Consider the following 22,185-nt stretch of genomic DNA (forward strand, 5'->3'; position numbering starts at 1 on the left):
TCACATACATTAAAGAATATAAACTATCTGGTGAGTGAAGGATTGGCACCTACTTGAAGCCAGTAAATGCTGAAATTTTTTTTTTCCTCTTCAAGGCATTTGGCAGATTATATATGCAAATATGTTAAGGTATTCATTTGCTTTTTTAAGCTATAATTAATGTTTCTTGTTTATTTGACTTCTACCCTTCAAAAAAGATGTGTTTTGTCTTTAGAATCACGGTATTTGAAGTTTCCGAGCATTTCAGGTTTTTAAAGTATTGTCGTGCTTCTCTACCGAAAAACAGGCATTTTTATTTTGCTGTGGTAAAGAAGCTTAAATACCATGAACTTCAAAAAGGTTTAAAATTACAAAAGGGTCTCCATGCCTGGCTTAGCACACTTGACAAAATACCCCACGAAGGCCATACATTTTGCGCAAGTAACGTGTCCCCGGGGCGCCTCGCATAATTTAAAACCCACATGATTCTGAAATTGTGCCAGTGACTCTGCGTCTCGGGCGTTTCACTTTACCAACCAGAGTGGGCCCTCTGTGAAGTCATTCAAATATTATCATTCACTGGACGTCACCCTCCCCATCGTTTGGAATTTGTGCAACTCTTAGGGATCTTTGATATTTGTAGAGGGTGGGGCAGTGCCCTACTTCCCATTAAGCTCCTCAAGTGAGGCTCAGGAGGTGAGACTTCTGTGTTTTAATAAAAATAAGGAAGACCTGTTGCATTAACATGCGCAGAAAGCGCTTGCTTCTGGTTGCTTTTGTAGGTGGCTCCAGGTTGGACCCCGCAGGCTCCTTTGTCCCCACCAACACCAAGCAAGCTCTGTCCAACATGCTGCAGCGGCGCTCGGGGGCCGTGATGCAGCCGCCCGCCCTTCACGCCATCACGTCGCAGCAGCAGTTGATACAGATGAAGCTTCTGCAGCAGCAGCAGCAACAGCGGCTTCTCAGGCAAGCCCAGACGCGGCCTTTCCAACAGGTTTGTCCAGATCAGCAGTGTCCTCCTCCGCCACGTTTCGTTAGTTCCTCTAGCTAGGGATGAGAGTGGGGATGTGACAGATTCTGGCTGCACGTGCATCCCTGTTTACCTGCGCGAGTGCACGTGTATCTCTCTTGTACAGGTTGACACATGCTTCTCCCCCCTTGTGGTTTACTGTTATCACGGATCAAATAAGAACTTGAAATGTCTTAGGTTCTTTAAAAGTATGCCTTAAAACAAAAAGAAAAGGTAATGATTTTCTAGTCACTTAGAAGCTGCAGGACTTTTATCCTTGAAGTGACCTGCTCTGAGCACTCATTCCCTATTATAATTATCACCATATTCCGTACTCCTTTTAGCTCTACTTTCACGTATTATTATTTGATGTATTACTTTGAGGTTGTAGCTCTGAAGCCCTGATGTTTCCTAGGTTTTCTCCTACAGTGCCCTGTACTGCACAGACTCTGTTTTTAGTATATACTTCACAAGACCTACAGTAGGCAAAGAATACACTACAAGTGACAGTCAGTATATGGATATCTTTAACTCTTGATTTATATTATTTCTATTTTTATGCCCTATAACCCGATTTTCTATAAATTTTAAAATGATAGTGATTGTTTAACATTGGTGGAAGTCACACGAAACTTAGTATAGACTCATAAATAACCCACCAATCTGTACAAATACATTAAAGTAAAAAGAGGGAGGTGAGAATGTGACTTTTTCTTCCAGTTTCTGTATACTTTTTGTGTTTTCCAGTTTTTCTTAGAACAATTGCACTGTGGTGATGCTGATGATAGCCGCTAACACCATGAGAGCACTTACTTTTTGCCAAAACACTTCCGAGAACTTTAATGTATTGATTGTCTTAGATCTCACAGCAACCCTGTGAGTGAGGTACTTTATGACCTTCAAAGGAAGTAGCCAGTCTACAAGTGTATCCTGCTCTAAGAACAACCACAGATTTTCAAATTAGCAAGGAATTCTAATGCTTTTAAAAATATTCTTTGTATTTTGAGTAACTTTCTAGCCGTATCTCCATTGTACAACTTATGGCACTTCTGCATGAAGTCCGCTTAGTGATTTTGGGGATGGGAGTGGTAGGGCTAGTTATGCAGTCTTAAAAATGGTTCTTTTCCTTTTTTTAATTTATTATTTTTTTTAACCTGTGTTATAAGAAGGACAGGAGAGAGGAATCTAGTTTGAACCACATGAGAATACAAACAACAGTCACTACATGCTTGTCTCCCCCTGACCTCTCAGAGATTTTTGATCACTCAAACTCCCTGGGTGTCAGGAAACATGGGCTTAAGTTACTTCTTACACAGAAGTGATGAAGATTTGATTAAAATACTTAAGAAGCCTTGGTTTTTCTCTATAAATAAGCAGCATGTTTGGAGTCATTTAAAACCTCAGTGGGATTTTAGCTCTTCTTGGGGATGAATGAAAATAAGTTACATCACTGTTTCAAATCCTTATCAAGAAAAAGTTTACTAGAAGTCGAATAATTATTCTACTAGAATGAATTCAGTTCCCTTTTAAAGTAATTTAAGCCTAAGTAAAATTTACCTTCCAATAAGTAATGTTTATTTTTTCCTATCTACCTTTTTATCACAAGGTACAATTTGACTTATTAATAGCCCACAAACTATTACTGCTGGATTCAGTTTTGAATTTCTCTAATTGGGCAGGAGCTCACTGTGTCATTTATAGGTGAAACACCTGTCCTCAGAAGTTCACTTCCTGACACAAGCCATGACAAGCTATTTCCCCTAAAGCAAAAAAAAAAAATTTTTAAAGGGGATTCAATAGAATAATCTTCACGTATTCAGAAATATCCTTGCATGTTTGGAGAAGGTAGACTTACAACCTAAAACGTCACTGTAGGACCCCATTACTCACAACACTCAAAAATACCTGACTCTGTTCTTTCATACCATCTAGGGTTGTACTGCTTGTACCAATAGGAATTAACTGATAATGCATTCTTTTTTTAAACTGATTCTTTTGTAGCAACTCTGTCACATGTTGGATTTTTCTTTTCTTTCCTTTTTACTTTTCTTTTTTTTTTTTTTTTCTTCTGAGAAGTCAGGAGTTCTTTCTTCAAGTAATAAAAGCTCAACTTCGTAACAGTGATTGTACTGGCATACCTCGTTTTACTGTGCTTTTGCTTTGTGGCACTTCACAGATATTACACTTCTTACAAATTGAAGGGTTGTGGTAACCCTGCATTGAGCAAGTCTCGGCACTGTTTTTCCAACAGTATTTGCTCACTTTGTGTCTCTGTGTTACATTTTGGTAGTACTTGCAATATTTCAGACTTTTTTTTTATTATATTTGTTATGGTGATCTGTGATCAGTGATCTTGGATGTTATTACTATGACTCACTGGAGGCTCAGGTGATGGTTAGCATTTTTTAGCAATGATGTATTTTTTTAAATTAAAATGCACTTTTTAAAAGACATAATACTATTGCACACTTAGTAGACTACAGTATAATTTAAACATAGCCTTTATATGCACTGGGAAACCAGAAACTTCAAGTGACTCTCTTTATCGAGACATTCGCTTTATTGCGGTGGTCTAGAACCAAATCCGCAGTATCTCCAAGGTGTGCCTGTATAACAGTCACCTCTCCTTCTCCCCCATATTCTTTCTTTAACTGTTGAAACTTGCTTTAGAGTTTCTGAAGGGTTTTCAGAAGCAGACATGTTTTTTTCTCCCTCAGCATTCTTGAAGGGTTGGATAATTGAGAAAAATAGGATTCTTTAAAGGAAGAGAAATGCATACGTGGTGCAGTCACAAGGTGGAGTGGTCCTCCATAGAGTAGATGAGATTTGTATGAAGCATCTGCTAGAGTGCCTGCACCAAGGAGGTTCTGAGGGAAATGGTAGCCCCTTTCCTCTCTCCCAGTAGATCATGGATGAATATACCTAGAATCTAGCGAAATATGGTATCGTGGCCCAAAAAAATTCTCCTCGTGGTAATCTTTAAAAATCTAGAATAAAGGCAGAATTATATGGAATATAAGTGATATTGATACAGTGTTTTCATATATGATTCTGGATGCAATTTGTGGTTCTTCTAGTAAGCACTGACCCATATCCTTCATAGTAAGAAAGGTTGATTCAGATTTTGGCAATAGCATTTTCTCGGGTTAAATGCATACACAGAATGTGATTCTCACTAGCTACATACAAACTTGTGGGGGTTTTTTTCTTTCAGTTTTTGGCTTCTTGTAGAGAAGATGAAATTGGTATCATTTTCCTCCTTACTCTACAAATTTTCTAATTACAGAATCCATTTTCTTAAATGTAACAAACATGTTGGAGAATTTCACATTACTTAACCTTCAAAACTTATCTTGGAATTGTAGCAGCTGCTTTTAAAGACTGACCAGTTGCTCCAAGCCTTGGATGTGACTCTAGCTTCTCAGGCTAGTTGTACAGTGACCCCCGGCTGGCCCCCTCTTCTTAGGTCAGGCATTGGGTCTTATAATACTTTGTATCATCTTTCCACCTACTGAGCATAGGATAGAAATCTATGAGATGTTTATTGAATGAATTCATGTTTTGAGCAGCTATTTCCAGAACCCTGGAGATTCTTAGTAGCCTTGATCCTTAGCAACCTGATTTTTATCCACAAACTCATCTCGTACCTCTTTCTCTGAGTGCTTCCAGAAACTTCTCCCAACAGCAACCTCTGCTATGGTTGTTTTGAAAACCTAGATGGGGCAGAGAGGGCACAAATTCCTGAATTCTGGATACGTCTCAGACCTTGCAGAGTCCCCTTAGCCTCTTTACATGTAATGGACAGAGTTGATGTGTGTAGGAAGATCTAGCCTGAGATTGTGCACGATGAAAACTAGAGAACCATTATAGAATAATTCTAATTCTGCTGCAGAGACTGAATATCAGCTTCAGTTGGTCATGGAATTTTCTGTTATGAACCATCTTACATTTCCTTAGGAATGTATCAATAGTGTCTAGAAAACAGGTGCTAAATAGCATGGATATTGTTAGGTATTGTTAACCAAATTATTTGATGTAGTGACTGTTATTATAATCAGGTGTATTTTCTTACAGCTTTAGTGCATATTAACATGCACAAAGATGTTAGGTGAGGAAAATTGTTGTCATTTTTCTCAGTTATAGTCTTCATCCGAGGAAGTAGAAATTCTCGCCCCCTCCATTCCTTACTCAGTGTCCCTTATTTAAATGGGACCCAGTGTAGTGATTTTGTCACCTTTCTGTGCCTCAGAAGCTCATCTATAAAATGGAGCTAATGCAACATTTACTCCACAGGGTTCTTGTGAAATTAATGATTTAATGTCTGTAACAGCCCTTAGAACAGTGGCTGGCTTATAGTATGTGCTCAAAAAATGTTAGCTGCCATACTTACTGTTACTGTTTTATTAGCATTATTTTATGGTTGTATTATTTCAGAGGAAATCCCTGTCCCATAAAAATGATCTTTATTTTCTTAAATATGTTAAGGATAAAAAGAGAATAAAAGCACATCAAATGCTTTACTTGTATAATTACATTAATTGTCCCTAATATGATTGGTGTTCAGTGGCCACCAGTAGAAGAGACCAAGAAAAAGGAATGTTGAATGTTTTTTAGTTTCCCTAATAGCCATTTTGGTTTCTTAGAGCAGTATGTTTCTACCATCTAAATTCTGTGATACAAACTTTAGGGGGACTGATTCCAATTTCACTGTTAAAAATATCACTGTAGTATTTTATTTTCCACATATCCCATGAGAACTATCAAAATATAGAATGTTGGTTATAATAATGCCAAATGCTGCTTAAATTGTTTTCCAGTCACCTTTTTCTTATATCTAATATTTTTCTTCTGACACAAGGTACTTTCTTCCCCTCCCCCCCCCCACCTTATCAGTATTCTAGAGAAGGGGTTCTTGAAGGGAACCTTAAGTTTTGACACAGGAAGAGAACTTAATATTGTGCCTTGATTTATGGTATCACTTTATCCTGATTTCTCCCTTTCAATGCACAAAATCATCTTGTGTTCTTTGTACTAATCAGTGCTAGACAGTTTATTTTGAGAGACCAGTGAAAGATAAAAGATACGTTTAGCTTAATTTGATTGAGACACATTTGGACGAAAGCAATTGATTGTTGGCTACAGATAATGAATCATAAGCGTTTTCATTATATTAAAGAGGAAGATTTCTGACAGACAGAAATGATGTGCTCAGTTATAGCTGGTGGTTACTGGTAAGAACACTTGGTTATCTAACCATGGAGCAGGTGCCATCATTGTGTATCCAAATAAAGGAATTAAGTAACTTAATGAAAGAACACTGAGTCAGAGCCTTCCAGAGTTGTCAGCTCCTTGGCAAAAGTGTCTCTGTAACATCCTGAAAGCATGCCTCTTGGATTGATGAAGCTCATTTAAGTTGAGCATCCATCCTTTTTGGTCTGGTAATTTATCTACCTTCTGGATATGGTATCACCTTGGAATATCTGTTTCCTTCCTTTTGCTCTTTCCCTTCTACTCACTCTTTAGCAGTGTTTTTCAAACGTACAAGAATAGACAATAATATAGCAAACACTAATGTACTTAACCACCTAGCTTTATTAAATAATAATGTTCGGCCACATTTGCTCTAGATCATTCTTTTATTAAATAAAACTTTACAGACATGGATGAGGCCCCTTGTCTCATAAAGATAAAGAGGTAATCACTATCATGAATTTCATGTTTTTCTTTCTTATGAATGTCTTTTATATTTTTTACTACATAGTTTTGCATCCATGGACATAAACATTATATAGTATTACTTTCAGATTTGAAACTTTACATTATGATAGTCTCACACAGGTATTATTGTATTGTTTTGTAACTTTTTTATTTTGACTAATTTTTAACTATATCTACTTTGTTATACTTGGTTTTATTTATTTGCTTGTCCTAGTTGGATACTCTTCCGTTATGAGTATTAACATTTATCCATTCTGTTGATGATCATTTCAGTTATTTCCGATTGTTTGTTACTGTTAACCGTGCTACAGTAGACATTTTTGTCCGTGTCTTCTGCACGTGCCGAGTTGTAGGGTACGTATGTGGAAGTGGAAATGAGGATTTAATTTCCAAAGTGGTGGTGATTCCCATCGGTTATAAATGAGCGTTTTCTTTCCTCCACATCCTCACTAACCCTTGATATTGTCAGACCTTAATTTCCTCATTCAGAGCAGGTGAAATCGTGTTGTGTTACATCATTTTAACTTGCATTTTCTTATTACCTGTGAGTTTAGGCATGTTTTATAACTTTACCAGCAATTTAAGTTTTCCCTTCTGTAATTTTCCTGGTTCTATAATTTGAGCATATTTTCAAAATAATTTGGTTCTTAGTTGGTGAAGGTGTACAAAATAGAGTTGTTGAAACAAATCTTGAGTTTTGACAAGAATCTTTAATGTATTTACTCAGAGAGTACAATTTTCTTACATCTCAGTGACAAAATGAACTTAGGAGGACAAAAAACACTGAGCTAGTAAATATGTCCTACATCTCAGTGACAAAATGAACTTAGGAGGACAAAAAACACTGAGCTAGTAAATATGTCCTAAACGCTGTCATTTTGTTCCTTGGGTGGAAACCATGTCCGGGAAAGTAGATGCTCTGCTTATTACTTAATATCTGGTATTTCGCTATTTACTTGAATGATGAGGAAGGCGCCCTTGTCGTTTGCTCAAATTATGATTGTGCAACTATAGTGATCTCGTAGATAGTGTACACAGCTTGATGTTTATGAACGGGGAGAAGATAGGGGTAGAGGGCTGAGAGAGTGAACCACTAATACAAAGGTGGTAGTTGGATACAAAGACAAATGAATAGATGCAATGAATTATGTACCTACCCCTAAAATGGTGAGAACAGATATTATTTGCTTGGGAAATTCCTCCTATGATTTCTCGTTCTTAGTGTAGTAAAATACTTTTATTTTTTTCAATTAGGGTTGTGAATTTTTTGCCTCATCTCTATTTCTAAAATTCAGTGAATAGAAAAATTTTAATGTCTCAGACTAAGTGTCACTTAGAATTCATTCACAGGGATGATTAAGCAAGGGGATCATTGACCTGAGAAACAGGAATATTTTTCCCCAGCATATAGTTCCCTTTTTCTAAATCAGACTCCCTGTTAGCATGTAAGCACTAGGGGCACTATAAATATTTGTTGTCTATTTTGGTTGATTGCATGTGTCGTTAAACTGATGCTCTGTTTTCATTTGCATTTACTGGGGATGGAGCTATCTAATGACATCCTCCAATAATATATGACTTGTTCACTTAATGTCTTGTGTGTTTCATGTGACCCAGATGTCCTGAGCGCTTCTCCCCCAGCTCTGGGCTGGGAAGGACTTGGGCGCTCTTTTGCTTACACCGAGGTGCCAGCATCCCTTAGTTTTGGGAAGTTATCTGGGTCTGATAGCTCCCCTACTTCTTGTATGTCCCTGTTTAACCTCCAGGATGTGCTATTCCATTATATGACTATTGCCATATTATTTATCTGTGTCCCAACCTATGGTGATATTGTTTGGCATATAAATTAATATGAACTCTTAGGGCCTGGGTTTTTAAGTCTTGACTCCCTGAAACATTGTTTTAAAATGAACTAATTCTTGTGTATTTTGGCTACCCACATCATTAGGCTAAACAATCTTATCTGTATTGTCTGCCGTTTTCTTGCTGTCCCCTTTCTGTAGGACTTCTGTAACTCTGCTGTCTCCCTTCTGGAAGACTTTGACAACATAATGGTAACACCCCTGCTGTCTGTCATTCCTTTTACTTTCTTTTTTTTTTTTTTTTTCTTTAAGTAAAGTTGACATTATTCTTTGAACATCAGAATGAGAAGCAGGTTATTCCCCTCTAGCTGGTAATTATTATAGTCTTCATTTCACTGTTACTCACTTGGTTTATGTTTGAGACTGTAACACAGAGTCATGAATGCATTGACCATGTTCACTTTAACGGAATTTATTTCCGAAAGTTGTCCCCTTTGATTGCCTCATGATTTTCATCATATACGTGTATGGTATAGAAACCAGCGGACGTTCACGGCCTGGGCTTGGGAACATAGGCCAGTTCGTGTACCTTCATCTCAGTCGCAGTTTTGAACCCATCTATTCCTGAGCTCTCGCTTCTCTCTGCGATAACTCACCTCATTAGTAGAGGAACGCATGGCATGCTGACTCACAGGCCAATGCAAGATAATGAAAACTGTGGTTATGAAACATGCCCTTCTCATCACATCCCACTCACTGGTTCTTCCTAAATTCTCAACAGAACGCATCATCTCTATTTTCTTTCCGGTACGGAGAAGGTGTTTTTTTTGAGCATAGGTCTTGTGCATGCATGTCATAAGACTTCATCTCTACTGCTTTGCCTGGGCTAGCGAAGAATGCATGTTTTGCATTAAATTACTTATAGGTTTCTGTATCAGATAGCCAACCCACAACATAAACCCAAGAAGCATTAGAATAAAAAAGAGCACACATCTCAGATGTGAATGTAAGTCAACTCGTTTCACTGCCAACTTAATGGATAACATTTTCTATACATTGGTGAAAATATCCTTAATGGCATATACAAGCTTTGAAAATATTTCAGTTATGAAATACTGTCATATAGGCAATTTCTTTAATAGTTAGTTCTTTCAACAAAGGAAAGTTTGGAGACTTTTCTGAAAGCAATCAATTTTTCTATCAATTTTTCTTGACACTTGTACAGAGAGCAGGCGAGGTTTTTGTTTTTTTAAAAACTGGACTTAAACTATCAAATTTTAAAATATTTTTCAGATAGCTTATGTTTGCTGTAGGGCATTTATTGTTCAGATGATAATGTAATTTGAACAGAATACAATTTGCATCTACCATTGATTTTACTTTTTAAAAAAACAGACAAAATATTTTGTTCATCAGGTATTTAAAGTCAAAAGGTTATATGATCTATATATTCATTCAAATAAATGGAAATGTGTATATATATCTTTGCTGTCCTTTTCACCATTCTTATTTTTCTTTAATATTCTCCAATATCAGGAATTTAATGAATGTGTATGTATACTCAACCAATCAATACGTTATATTCCTCCTTTATGGGCATGTTAACAGAATATATTGTAAAGGTTCATTATTGTATGAGGTGTGTTTATTTCAAAATGAATGAGTTTGTTCCAGCAGTTAATGTTACTGTTAATCGATTGCCAACCAAGTTATATTTGATGGAAAGCTTTATAAAAGAATTAAGCATAACTGGTCAACAGGACCTCTTTTAATTATAGAATTTTCTGTGTCTCTATTGTCTGCAATCAAAATACACCGGTATAATGTGACGACCAAAACTTGGAGTTCACACCATTTGTTGTTTAACCTTGGGCACCATTACTCAGTACCTTCCAAACCAGTAGTCACAAGCAAAACCCTTTTTGCTAGTTGACTCATAAAACATTACCCACTGGTTTTCATTGGGTGACTTTTATTATTATTCCTAAATCAGCATTTTCAGAAACAGAGTCACAAAACCTGGCTGTGGTTTTTCAGGCACAACTTGTCTCTCTACTTGAAACCCTTAAACATTATTGGAAAGTTACTAAATAAGGATTTGAAAAAAATCATTACCAGTGAATTGAGTGGATAGAAGATCCATGGTCCTGAAATGCTGCTGACTGTAATGCTTACTGTCTGCTAATTGGAGTTATAACCAATTCTCCTTTAGAAAGAGCCCCTCACATTTTCTCAGTTGACTGAGGGAGTGAACTAATGAAGAGAACAAGACCCAGAAGATTGAAAATTATCTTTGAGGATGATTTATCAAAAATTTTTTTAACTTACTGGATGTATTCATTTCAAATTATGCAAGAGGTTTTGAGTCTGCATCTCTTTGAGCTCAGATGCTTCTCTTGTCTAATTAAAAATAAAGCAGTAAGAGAGAGAATTGTTCTTATAAAGACCAGGAAGATGAGTCAGTATTGAACAGCACAGCTTTTTAAAAAGTTTTTAGAAAGTGGAAATTTTAGAAAATATAATAGATTTCTGTTTCTTACCCAGAGGCAAGCCTAAAGCAAAGTGTATAAAAACAAATGAGAGAGACCACATGTAGGAATTTACCCTGGGTAGCAATGTAGAGATGGGTTCATGTGGCTATCAGAATTTCCTTAATGTCTAGCACTTCCTACTGTAGTTAACTGTGGCTCGCTCTCTTAGCACATGTGAGTTGGGTACCTGAGCCAGGGGAGCTGGAGCCAGAGTACAATGTGTCTCCTGGCTAGACACAGACATTCCCTCAGAAACCAGCCTCCTTTACACCCACAAAAGTGTGAAGTTAATGTTGCCTCTGATTGTCACAGTTAAGCAGAATAAATCAAGAGGGGCAATTGAGCTACTCTCCAGGTATTAATGAAGGCAGAAAGAAGAAATCATTAGACTGAAAGATGCTAAAAATTAAATTAAAAAATGAGTTTTCAAAACAAAAGATGGTACTTAAAAATATGGGGCAATTGGAAAGCACTTGGTAAACTAATTCATGCTGAAATATAAATCTCAATTTACCTCTGGAACTCTTGTTTAACAGATAAACTGAATTAAATCTTAGGTTTCCTCAATAGATATTTATTGAGCACTTACTATATGCCAGGCACAGTGCTAGGAACTGATTTAAAAAAAAAAATCAAATAAAGCTTAGATAGTTTTCAGAAAATAACAGATAAGTAGATTATGTATGACAACGGTGACCGTAAGTCACAATTTGCCAGGCATGGTCTCACTTTGCCCCTGTTCTCCTGGCCTGTCCCAGTTCGGATGATACATTATATAGTCCCTTCTTGAATGCAGCAAAACCATCCCTACTAACATTTTAAGACTCTTACTAAATTTCAATTTTTAGTTTTCTTACTTATTCCCGCATTATGGTCCTCGTTTAGCATCTGTAACATCTTTCAAGTTACTAAGGAACTTCTTGGTCATTCATTCTTTACTCAACAGATTGAACTATTTCTACAAATTGAAATAATTTGTTCCTGGCATTATTCTGGGAAAACCAGAGAGCAGGAGGAGGTCATTTCAGTTTGGGAGAAGAGATGGATATTTTTCATTCAGGGCAAATACGACGATAAAAGCCCTTGGGGAGCGCTGGCCAACTGAGGTGTTTGTGATTTCCTCAGGGAGGGTATTGAATGTTAGAACCCTTACCTACTGTACTTAAGTAGTGAGTTTGGGGGAAAAAATGACTATGGGAGGGAATATAGTCTATTTACAAATAAATAGTTTACCTTTAGACTAAAAATGGTTCACTGAAGAGTACATGAATTTTGGAGTTTAAAACTGATTTGAAATTTTTCACCCCTTTCTTCTTGCTTTTTTTTTCAAAGTTATAGTGTTTTTCCTTGAATGGTAATTTTGTGATTTTTAAAAATGTAGATGGTTTTTAATTCGTATTTCTTAAATTTCCAAAATCTCAACTGTTCTTTGTCAATAAAAGAGTGTTGCCCAGGCACTCAGATTACCTACCATATTAGTGTTCTAGATCCCCCCACATATAAGTCATAGTTTGTTTCCTAAGGTTCTTCAATAAGCAAAGGAAGAGTAAAGAGTTAAAATAGATCTGTTTTATGTATCCGCATGCCTCTGTCACAGGCACATCACATCTTGTTTCCCTCCAAGGCAAAAAAGGGCGTGGGTGTTTTAGACTACTTAGGGATCTCAAGATTCTAACTCACATAAATAATTCATTTTTCTTTTCCTCTGTAAAAATGATAACATACATATATGTGTCCCCACCAAGAGGCACAGCAGTATGTTTCAGGGACCTTGGACAACGCTGTCGGGGAGCACCGAGTCGAGGAGCAGCATGTAAAGATCTGGTTGATTTCATGACTCCCTGGCTTAGTGTTTGGAGGATCAAGGGCCATTTGGATACTTTGGGGCAATACTTGTAGGCTCCAGATAGCCACACTGCCGTGGCATGGGCTCTCCTAGGGGGAGTTTGGGCTATTTTTCTTAGACTTAAGCAAATAGGGATATAATTGCACTTAGATTAATCAGCTAAAGGCTCAGAGTATCTTCATGGTACCCTACGCTGGAAAGTTAGATTCTTGTTGAAGCTGTTATACATAGATACCATAGTAGATGCTCCCAGAAATTTGTGTTTGGTCCATGTATGGGTGGATAGTCACCTTCGGAGAGGCCGAAGTTTCTTAAATGCCCTCAAGTGATCTTATGTGGGGATCAGAGAAAAGGCTTCACCGTCTGGTGTATGCATTTCATTTCAAAATCTCCTTAACAAGTCTTAATAAAGAGTCTCCTTTTGGTTTCTTATTGGGGTGAGTTTACGAGGCTCTATGTCCCTAAAGAATAAGCACCAAATGAAATTTTAAATATTTTCATCCTTGATATCACATATGGAGGCATCTCATCATAATGGAAGAAACCCTAGGCTTTGGAGGCAGACTCACCTGAGCACTCATGGCTCTGCCAGGTCTAGCTGGGTGAGCTTGCTAAGCTACCTAGGCTCTTTGAGCCTGGCTTTTCCTACCTGAAGAAAATGGGGATGATGTTCCCTCCCTGCAGAGTTCCTGTGAGAAAATGGGAATAAGAACAAGAAGCCCAGTCCCTGGCACATAATAGATGCTTAATAATTGTTGGTGTTCTCCCTCTTAAGCTAAATGTTTATACCTTTCTCCCTGCCAGAAATATCTGTACTACTTTCCCAGAACATTAAAATTGGTTTTTAATATAACTGTATTTTAGCACTTTAAAAAAACGAGGACATCTGTGATATAAAACAGTGGTGAAATATCCTAGAATAAACCCCATTTCTTTGTTATTAGTAAGTCCTGAAAAAACCAAGGGGTGGTCGGAAGCTTGACCTCCTTCTGTGATTAATACCGCAAGCTTCCGTGAAATAGCTTCTGCCGCCAAAATGTAAAATACATACAGCTGCTCTTAGGAATATATTTATTTTTCCTCAGGCCAAAACATGTATTAAATTAAGACTGGTGAACAGATGTTAATTGGTTTTCTTTTACATTGTAGTTGGTTAGAACTGTATTTGATATTAACTTATTATACATTTTAATTGATTATATTGATTATTAGAGTCATAAGAGAGCCCAAATTCATCCCTTGCATACATGGCTAAATAGGCAATTCTTAGGTCCCTCTGAAGAAACATCCTTAAAAAGTCATGAAGGTAGTATATGCCATTTGCGTGTACCACGTGTTCTCTTACTTTATGGGCACAGGATGAGGCAACTCTGTGGTTTCAGATTTCACACTTAGAGACTCATGCCTTTTACTCTAGAGGGACATTTGTACCCTGGAGTGTACAGGAACGCTGGCTCAGAGCCTCTCTGATGAGCAGACCACTGATTATTTTGGCTTGTGTTTATGTATGTGTTATCATTGGGGACATCTGTAGTCTTCTTTGGAAGAAATAATAAGTGCAGCAATCTCTACTGTTAATAGGAAATTGATGAGAAATAGTATTCAATGCAGGTTGGAATCTGCAAGTGTTGTTCTCACATAGGGTTCGGTGTCAGGGGTTTTGGGGGTAATCAACCAGGAGCTCGGATCATGCCCTTGCTGTTATGATCAAGAGCTGCCTCGGCTTTGTTTTCCAGGGCCAGCCGGGGGACCAGGCTGCTCTCTTTGCTGCTCAAGCACGGCCCTCCCCTCAGCTCCCCCAGTATCCAGGTCTGCAGCAAGCACAGGTACCCATGTTTGCTTTGTAGGTGCTGCTGGGATTTTTAATGCTCTTTATTTGAAGGGGGGAACTAGGTAAGTAGGGTATCAGTTCCCTCATGGGGTATAGAACTTAGTCACTTCTGCTTATAGATTATAATTGACATTTCAATAAAAAAGCTTCACCAGTGATTATTAAACAAGTCTCGGGATTGATTAAAGGGCATAAAACATTTTAGGAAATTCTTGAATCAGAAATGTCAATTCATACCTTTCTATTAATGATGATGGTAGATATTGAAATGGTGAACAGTCCCAGCCAGGGTACTTATGTTATAATGTATAATGATGTAATTCATGATTGAATTTATGATATTCAAAGATAGCTTCGAAGAGGAATCATGGTAGAATAAGAAGATCATCGGCCTTGGCATCAGACCTTGACAAAATTCCTGACAACCTACAAGCTGTGTAACATTGTGCGAGTTACTCCGAGTCTTGGTTTCCTTCTCTGTAAAACAGAGATGAACATTGTGGGGATTTAAGACAACCTGCGGAACTAGCAAAGCACCAGATACACAGTAGTTATTCAGCAAATGATAGATTTGCCTTAATATGATGCAAATCTTGAGCTATTTTTTCTAATAGCTTTGTTATTTCTGCTTCCATATCCTTGTACTCTATCCCTCTCATAATCGGGAGGCCAGGGATCTTGGCAAGACCTCTGGTTAGGCCAGCGGTTCATACTGTGTCCACAACTGAAAGGAAGGCCAAGGTTGGCCTTCACAGGCACCGAGCCCCACGGCCTGCATCCCTGCACACTGCCTGCAGGAAGGCCATTTGTCCATCACTCTGTCTTGCAAGTCAGAGCCGCTCAACTACCTTAAAATGTGGTACTTTGAGGACCTGAAGAGCAGTCCTCTTCTATTTTAATCAGCACTCTGTTCTGTAAATTGTAGATAGTGATGCAGCAGAACCTGAAGCTTTTCATTTACATTGGGTGTCCAGATTTGGAGAATCAGCCACTCACATATTAACGATTATTGGTAGAGTGCTGAAACAGGCTGCAGTCCAACCAGAACTAGAGATTACTGAATAGTCACCAATGACACCCTTATTCTCTGGTTAAGGTAATTGATGTTTATTTTGTTGTCGTTCTTGTTAACTGGTTGGTTACTACGGACAAATTCATTAGATCCAAGGAAGTGTAGTTACATACTAGGAAAGTGTACTGCATGATTTTAATTTACATTGAGCATGAGTAACTCTTCTGGTTAATTTTGGAAACAACATTAATGATGCTTGGGATTTGTTGAACATTGATGTCATCTGTGCACTGAAGGTAGAGATGCTTGCCTGATTATTTCTGTGCAGAAACCTGCCCTTCCTTTCCTCAAAATAAGCAACTGAGCTTAAAACTGATCTCTTAACCAAGGGAGGATTCATTTTGCTTTTTAATTGAAATTTCTGGTGAATCATTGTACAAACAGTTCATTCTGTAACTTTGGGGCTCTTCTCTCTGCCTCCAGAGTGATCTTCCTCATATTTTGAGTTAAAAAGAGTCTTTGAGAACGGCGAATTTCAGGGGGCTCCTCCTGGCTTTGTTTTTGCCCTCGATATCTTAGCGATAGGAAAGCTGGGGGCGAATCAAAACGTTGACTTCCTTCCTTGTGCCTGCCTGCAGACCATGCCCCAGGGCTATACGATGTATGGAACGCAGATGCCTTTGCAGCACACCCCTCAGCAGCAGCCTGGCAGCGTGGTCCTGTCTCCTACCTATAATTCCAGAACCTATCCGGCTGCGCATTCCAACCCGGCGCTAATGGAAAGACTCAGACAGATGCAGCAGCCGCCGCCAAGTGGCTACGTTCAGCAGCAGGCGTCGCCGTACCTGCAGCCCCTGAGTGGCTCTCAGAGGTGATGCATGTGGAAATAGTTAATGGCAGTGGGGGACACTCAAATTCTCGTCTTTACCGTGCTTCTTCTAGGACGTGGTGCTTTATAATTGTTCCTACGAGCTTGCATATTTGCATATACTTTTCACCATCATCTCATTTTCAGCAGCATCCAGATTGTGGTTCAAAAGAAGCAATGCCCCATCTTGTTTATTTCGTTCAAGTCCCTTATTGTTTGACTCACATCTCCCATAGCATTTGTGTAATATTTTTCAGTGATACCACTATGTTAGCTCCAATGTTCTTTTTTTCCTCTTCTTTTAAAAAGGTTTTTTGGCAGTAAATATCTAAGATTAAAAATTGTTGATTATCCTTAGCAGTGCCTTACTAGAATATGTTGATCGGAGCCACAAAGCCTGTGATTGCAATACTCGTTGTGCACGGTGCCCATAACACTTTTGTTACATATCTTAGTTTCTACCTTTTCCACCTCAGGAATGGCTGGCAAAACCGGAGCATGAAAGACTCTTACTCAGTTTTTGCGTTAATTGGATCTTGTAGATGTAGTATATAGTGTATAACTGCACTGTCCATTATAGCAGCTACCAGCCACGTGGGCTATTTAAATTTAGACTAATTAAAGTTAAGTTAAAGCTCCTCAGTTCTCTGTCGCGCTAGTCACATTTCAAGTATTTATTAACCACGTGTGGCCAGCAGGGCCAGCTTCGAAGGTGTGTGACCTGCGCAGTCACATAGGGCGCTGTGTTCAGAAGACCTGCATGGTTGATTGTAATGCTCTATTGTCACCCGCTCGAAATTCTTACTGATTTTTGATCAGAGAGCCCTGCATTCTTGCTTTGCACTGAGACCCAGAAATGATACAGCTGGTCCTGGTGGCCAGTGGCTATCTTATTGGACAGCACAGGTGGAGACATTTCGGTCACAGTAGAAAGTTCTGTTGGATGGCGTTGGTCTAGGAGAACTCAGTTTCATGCAGATTGCTGCACTACAGCGGACAGCAGCTGGACTCCCGTGTGTTACCGTCAAAGATTGCAGGTCAACTCTTAAGTAATCACTGTTTGGAAAGTTGGCAAGGTTGTTGGTAACACATTTGGGAAAATAAATGAATTTGGAAAACATGCATCATGCTTCTTATTTGTCTAATAAGTGGCAGCATAGCATATCGCCTAAGAACTTGAACTTCAGAGCCCCGAAGTTCTGGGTTTAAATCCCACCTGTGCCATTTGCTGTCTGAATACCTGTGATACCATGTGTCCCTGGGAATCTAGGTTACCTTAACCACTGGTCTTTATTGCATTTGCATTGGACAAAGTGATAATTGAACATGATGGTTTTTCTTTGTGAGTGTGTGCAATGTGCCAGTGGCACTGAGTATAAACATTTGACAGTATGCTTGGGCCTGAAAACAAGTTCTTTATTCTTGACCAGACTGAACCATCAGTCGCTTCAGCAGAGCCCTCTGGTGGGTGGAGGACTCGATGCGGTGCTGACTTCCGTGCATCCAAACCTTCCCGCGGTATCCCTGTCTCAGGACCCAGTGAGGCCCAGACAGCCACAGGTGCGACAGCAGCAGAGGCTTCTCCAGGTATGGAGCTGGGAGTGAGTGCAGTGTGTGTGGGGTCCTCAGCGGTCATAGGAAATAACAGACACTTCAGACTTTAATTGCCAAATTCCAGGGAATCTTGTGTGTTTGACACTGGGACCTAAGTGGTGTAATTTAGTTCCAGTTTGGCAGGGGTCTTCCTTTCTCTGTGCATCTACCAGGTCGTGGACAGAAGAGTACATTTTGCACACCATCCTTGCCCTTTCACAAAGGTTCAGGAGGGTAGCTGGATGCCTTTGTCTTAAGAGTGTAAGCCTCAGCTTCCTCAATCACTGTTTAACTAGAGGCCATGCAATTTGAGTTCAAAATTTCTTATATGTGTATTTTTTAGAAACAGTCGAGCCGTCCAGAGTTTTTGTTCAGATTTCTAGAGGGGTCTGTAATCCAAAAAATTTTCTGTTTAACACCTCCAGTCTGATTGGGCTGTGAAGTTGGAGTTACGTAGGTAGGATACTTCAAAGGGATGTTTCATCCTGTCTCTGGTAGAATCCAAAGAGCTGCCCTTCACTTATTTGTCATAAATATTTGAGTCTCCTAGATAAAGGGCTCCTCTCCTTAACACATTCTGGCTTCTCCCTCCCTTGTTTAGGGAATATAGGCTGTTATGTTTATCTGTTCCATCTGCCTTTATTATTAGCAAGCGTATCCTGTGTTGTTGGGTTGGAAATTGCCTGATGAGTCTGGACAGTGGACTCTAATCTTACCAACAATCCAACTTGAGATGCACTGTCCTTTTATGTATTTCTAAGAAAGGAAAAGAAAGCAGCACTAAGAATGGGAACTCTAGTAGAACTGGGGTACCCAAGGGCTATACTCTTTGTATGAGGTCAATGAGAAATAAACCTGTCATGCAGAAAGGGACAGCAAAGGAACTTGCCGTTCTCAACCTTGACACTGGTGGTGGGAAGAAAATATTTGAACCATTAGCTCAAGTGGGTTTGAGGTCTGAATTCAGTGTGACCCAAAAAATTCTGGTTGGCAGTGCCAACACTTTGACAGACCAAAGCCACCACAAATCTTCAACAAAACTGGGCTTCACAGCTATAAGATGCCATGAATTGCATCCCAGTTTGTGCCTCTTAAAATGTGGAAAAAACTGTATCACAAAATTGAAAAACATATGGTAATTGGTTTGGGGGGGAGTGTGGCCTATAGGTGGCCAGTCCCACTCATTGCATATATATAATCTCCAGCGTGGTCAAAACCCCTCTAATCCTTAATTTTGTCCTAAATAAAATGGAACTAATTATAGTGCCCACCTCTTAAATGTGTAGTGAAAACTAAATATGAAAATGCAAGTGAAGCACCCATTTGGTAATATTACCATTATTATGACTATTAATACTCACAGTGATATTTTCTTAAAATAATTTTTTTCCCAAGTGCTAAGTATATGTTTCAGAATTTTTTAGGACTGATATTTATATTTCTCTGTTTTAAAATTTCTCATTTCCAGATCACTGAGGAAAGTTATTACATTATTTTTTTATCTACCACTTCCTATCTTACACTAGCATTTTTTTAAAGCTGCAAATTTTGAAAACCTTCCTTATTGGTTAACGTGTACTTTTTATCCCAGTTAACATGGTATGTCCTTCTGATGATTTTTTCATTACCAACACATTCCTGGGAGATAAGGAAAAATGATTTGCTTCTGCATCCAAATTATACTTACTCCTTTTTTGGTGACTGACTACCTCCATAAAGGAACAGATTAATAATTACAAAGTTGGGGTGACTTTTCCTGAAAGGGTTCACAGAGAGCCCAGTGGATAATTGGCTTCCTATTGCAGTCTCTGTGTTTCTGGTCCAACTTGCATTGTTCGTGTTGGGAGTGGCCTGCCCAGACCTCAGCTAGGATTCCAAATCCATGACCCTTGTCCCTTAGTGAAAAATGCCTTCTGGCAATAACTATTGATTACCTTGCCCTAAAGAAGACAAAGAATTTGAGGGACAGTATGCAAACCAAGTTGGAAAAATGCAGAGGCCGAAAAGAAGTCTGGTGCTGTCATCCTCAAGATGAAGCGTTTGGGTGGAGGAGACTTTAAAGGTCATTGAGACAAACCACCCCTTAATATTTTCCTCTCCTCTGTGATGTTCCCCCTGGTGGACGTCTAGTCTGTGTTTCTTTTGCGACTTGGAAGTGTTTTCCAAGATCCATGTATTTGAGCCAGCGTTCACGGACACAATTTATGATTTTATGCTGGTAATTTAGGCCAGAACTTCTCACGTCTACATCTTCCTTAAAAAAAAAAAAAAATCTAAATTCAAGAGTTCCTCTGGGTACCATAGGGAACGAAAAGATAACTAGCGAGCAGTCCTTGCCTCCCCTGATAGCGTAAGGTGGAATGAAATATGTGGAAGGGCAAATGGTATGAGAGGAATTAAGACAGTGAGTCCAAAGCATGTCCCTGGATAGTGTAGGGTGGTTCACACTGTGGACGCTGTGACTAACAAAGAAGAGAGCCTTGGGGTTGCAGTAGTCTGGAAGCACACGGTGGACCAGATTTAGGTCTTGCCCTTGAAGGAGGAACGATGTTTGGGAAGACAAAGACGGAGGAGGCAGGTGTGTGTCATCCTTGTTGGAGCAGACTAATTAGATCAGAGGCGTATGGGGGGAGGGAACTGGAATGACGGACGTTAACCTCCTACTTTCACATGTATAATTCTTTTTCTTTCTTTCCAGATGCAGCAGCCTCAGCAGTCCTCGCAGCCCCAGGGTCAGACCCTCGGTCTCCAAACCATGCAGCCCCAGCAGCCTCTGGTAAGGCCTGGTGTTCTGAAACCAAACATGTGGGTTTCTTCTTCCTTTTTCCCTTTTTTTTTTTTTTGGTGGTGGTCTTTAAAAGCAGATTGCATTTTTCATGTCCCGTAAGATTGTTAAGAACTGAAAAAGCATAAATATACCCTAGCAGTTTCTCCCCAGCAGTTCATCAGAGTAGGGTTGTGTTACTGTTGTAGTCAGTATATTTGTTTTCCTAGAAAGTATAAATAAATATTTGGGGTTCAGTAGGTTATGTAATTTTTCCTCTTTAAATTTCTTCAGACTTTTCCGTTCCATGGGCTAAATATTTATATTGAGAAACCAAGGCTTATTCTAAACAGTGTTAAAATGATAACTTAGTATGGATATGTTTAGAAGATCATCTTAACTTGGCTTTGAGTTTTCACTATAATCCCAAAGAAGCATGAGAGTACTTTCTAAAATATTACCTTTACTGATGTAAAAGAAACTCCGAGTTTAGCCGGTTAGCATTTGCTGCAAGAATTTTCATGTAATTCGTTTCATATAATTTCATGAAATTTTCATGTAATCTTATAATTTGCTTCTGTAGCTTTGTAAATCAAATTTCAAAATGTTATATGCATAGCACCAATCAACGTGGTCCAAGCCTCAGTACTTTTTACTTTTGCTAGTGCCATATCCCTTCTTTATTACTTACCTGCTACTTGTCTTTAAATTGCCTCTTTTCCTGTTTCCTTAAATAAATGGTTTCTAAAAAGAAGCATTTGATCACTACTCTCAGTGGTAGTGGTCACATCACTTGTCACACACTGGAAATATCTGTAAAAATAAATACCGACTCTGCAGGGAGCTCAGCGACATGAGTTGAGTGAGTACCACCCCTAAGACGAACGGTGTTAACTGCATGTGTCTCACACTTTGGAAAATACCGACGTAGACTCTTTCCAGGACAGGATTTGAAAGATAGATGGTTTTTCAATTTGTAGTAAAGAAGGAACAGTATGGCCAGGGCTATAGTATATTAGTAGGGATAGAGTAGAGTTAGGTGGTAAAGGGCTGAGAATGCCCAAAAAGGACTGGAATAGGACACCTTGAGGATATTGTATAAGCCTCTGCCTTGGCCATTTTGATCTTCCTTTTTAAGGAAATTTTTCCTTATCATGAAATGTAATCGTTATTTTGGGTAGGGTAAAAAAATAAACGTGATTCTATCACAAACTTAAATTTACAGGACTAGG

General features: G+C 38.8%; 1 protein-coding gene across 2 annotated transcripts in view; it reads left to right on the forward strand.

Annotated features, from left to right (window-relative positions):
- The window catches only part of MED12L (mediator complex subunit 12L), a 319,598-nt gene that overhangs the window by 281,606 nt on the left and 15,807 nt on the right, over positions 1–22,185 (forward strand). For both annotated transcript variants that reach the window (XM_036851029.1, XM_036851030.1), the window contains 5 exons: positions 762–973; positions 14,622–14,711; positions 16,367–16,599; positions 18,027–18,183; positions 20,888–20,965. In XM_036851029.1, the coding sequence (XP_036706924.1) occupies positions 762–973; positions 14,622–14,711; positions 16,367–16,599; positions 18,027–18,183; positions 20,888–20,965 (770 nt within the window). The remainder of the gene's footprint in view (positions 1–761; positions 974–14,621; positions 14,712–16,366; positions 16,600–18,026; positions 18,184–20,887; positions 20,966–22,185) is intronic.

Source organism: Balaenoptera musculus, chromosome 4, assembly GCF_009873245.2.
Source record: "Balaenoptera musculus isolate JJ_BM4_2016_0621 chromosome 4, mBalMus1.pri.v3, whole genome shotgun sequence".
NCBI classification, from domain to species: Eukaryota; Metazoa; Chordata; class Mammalia; order Artiodactyla; family Balaenopteridae; genus Balaenoptera; species Balaenoptera musculus.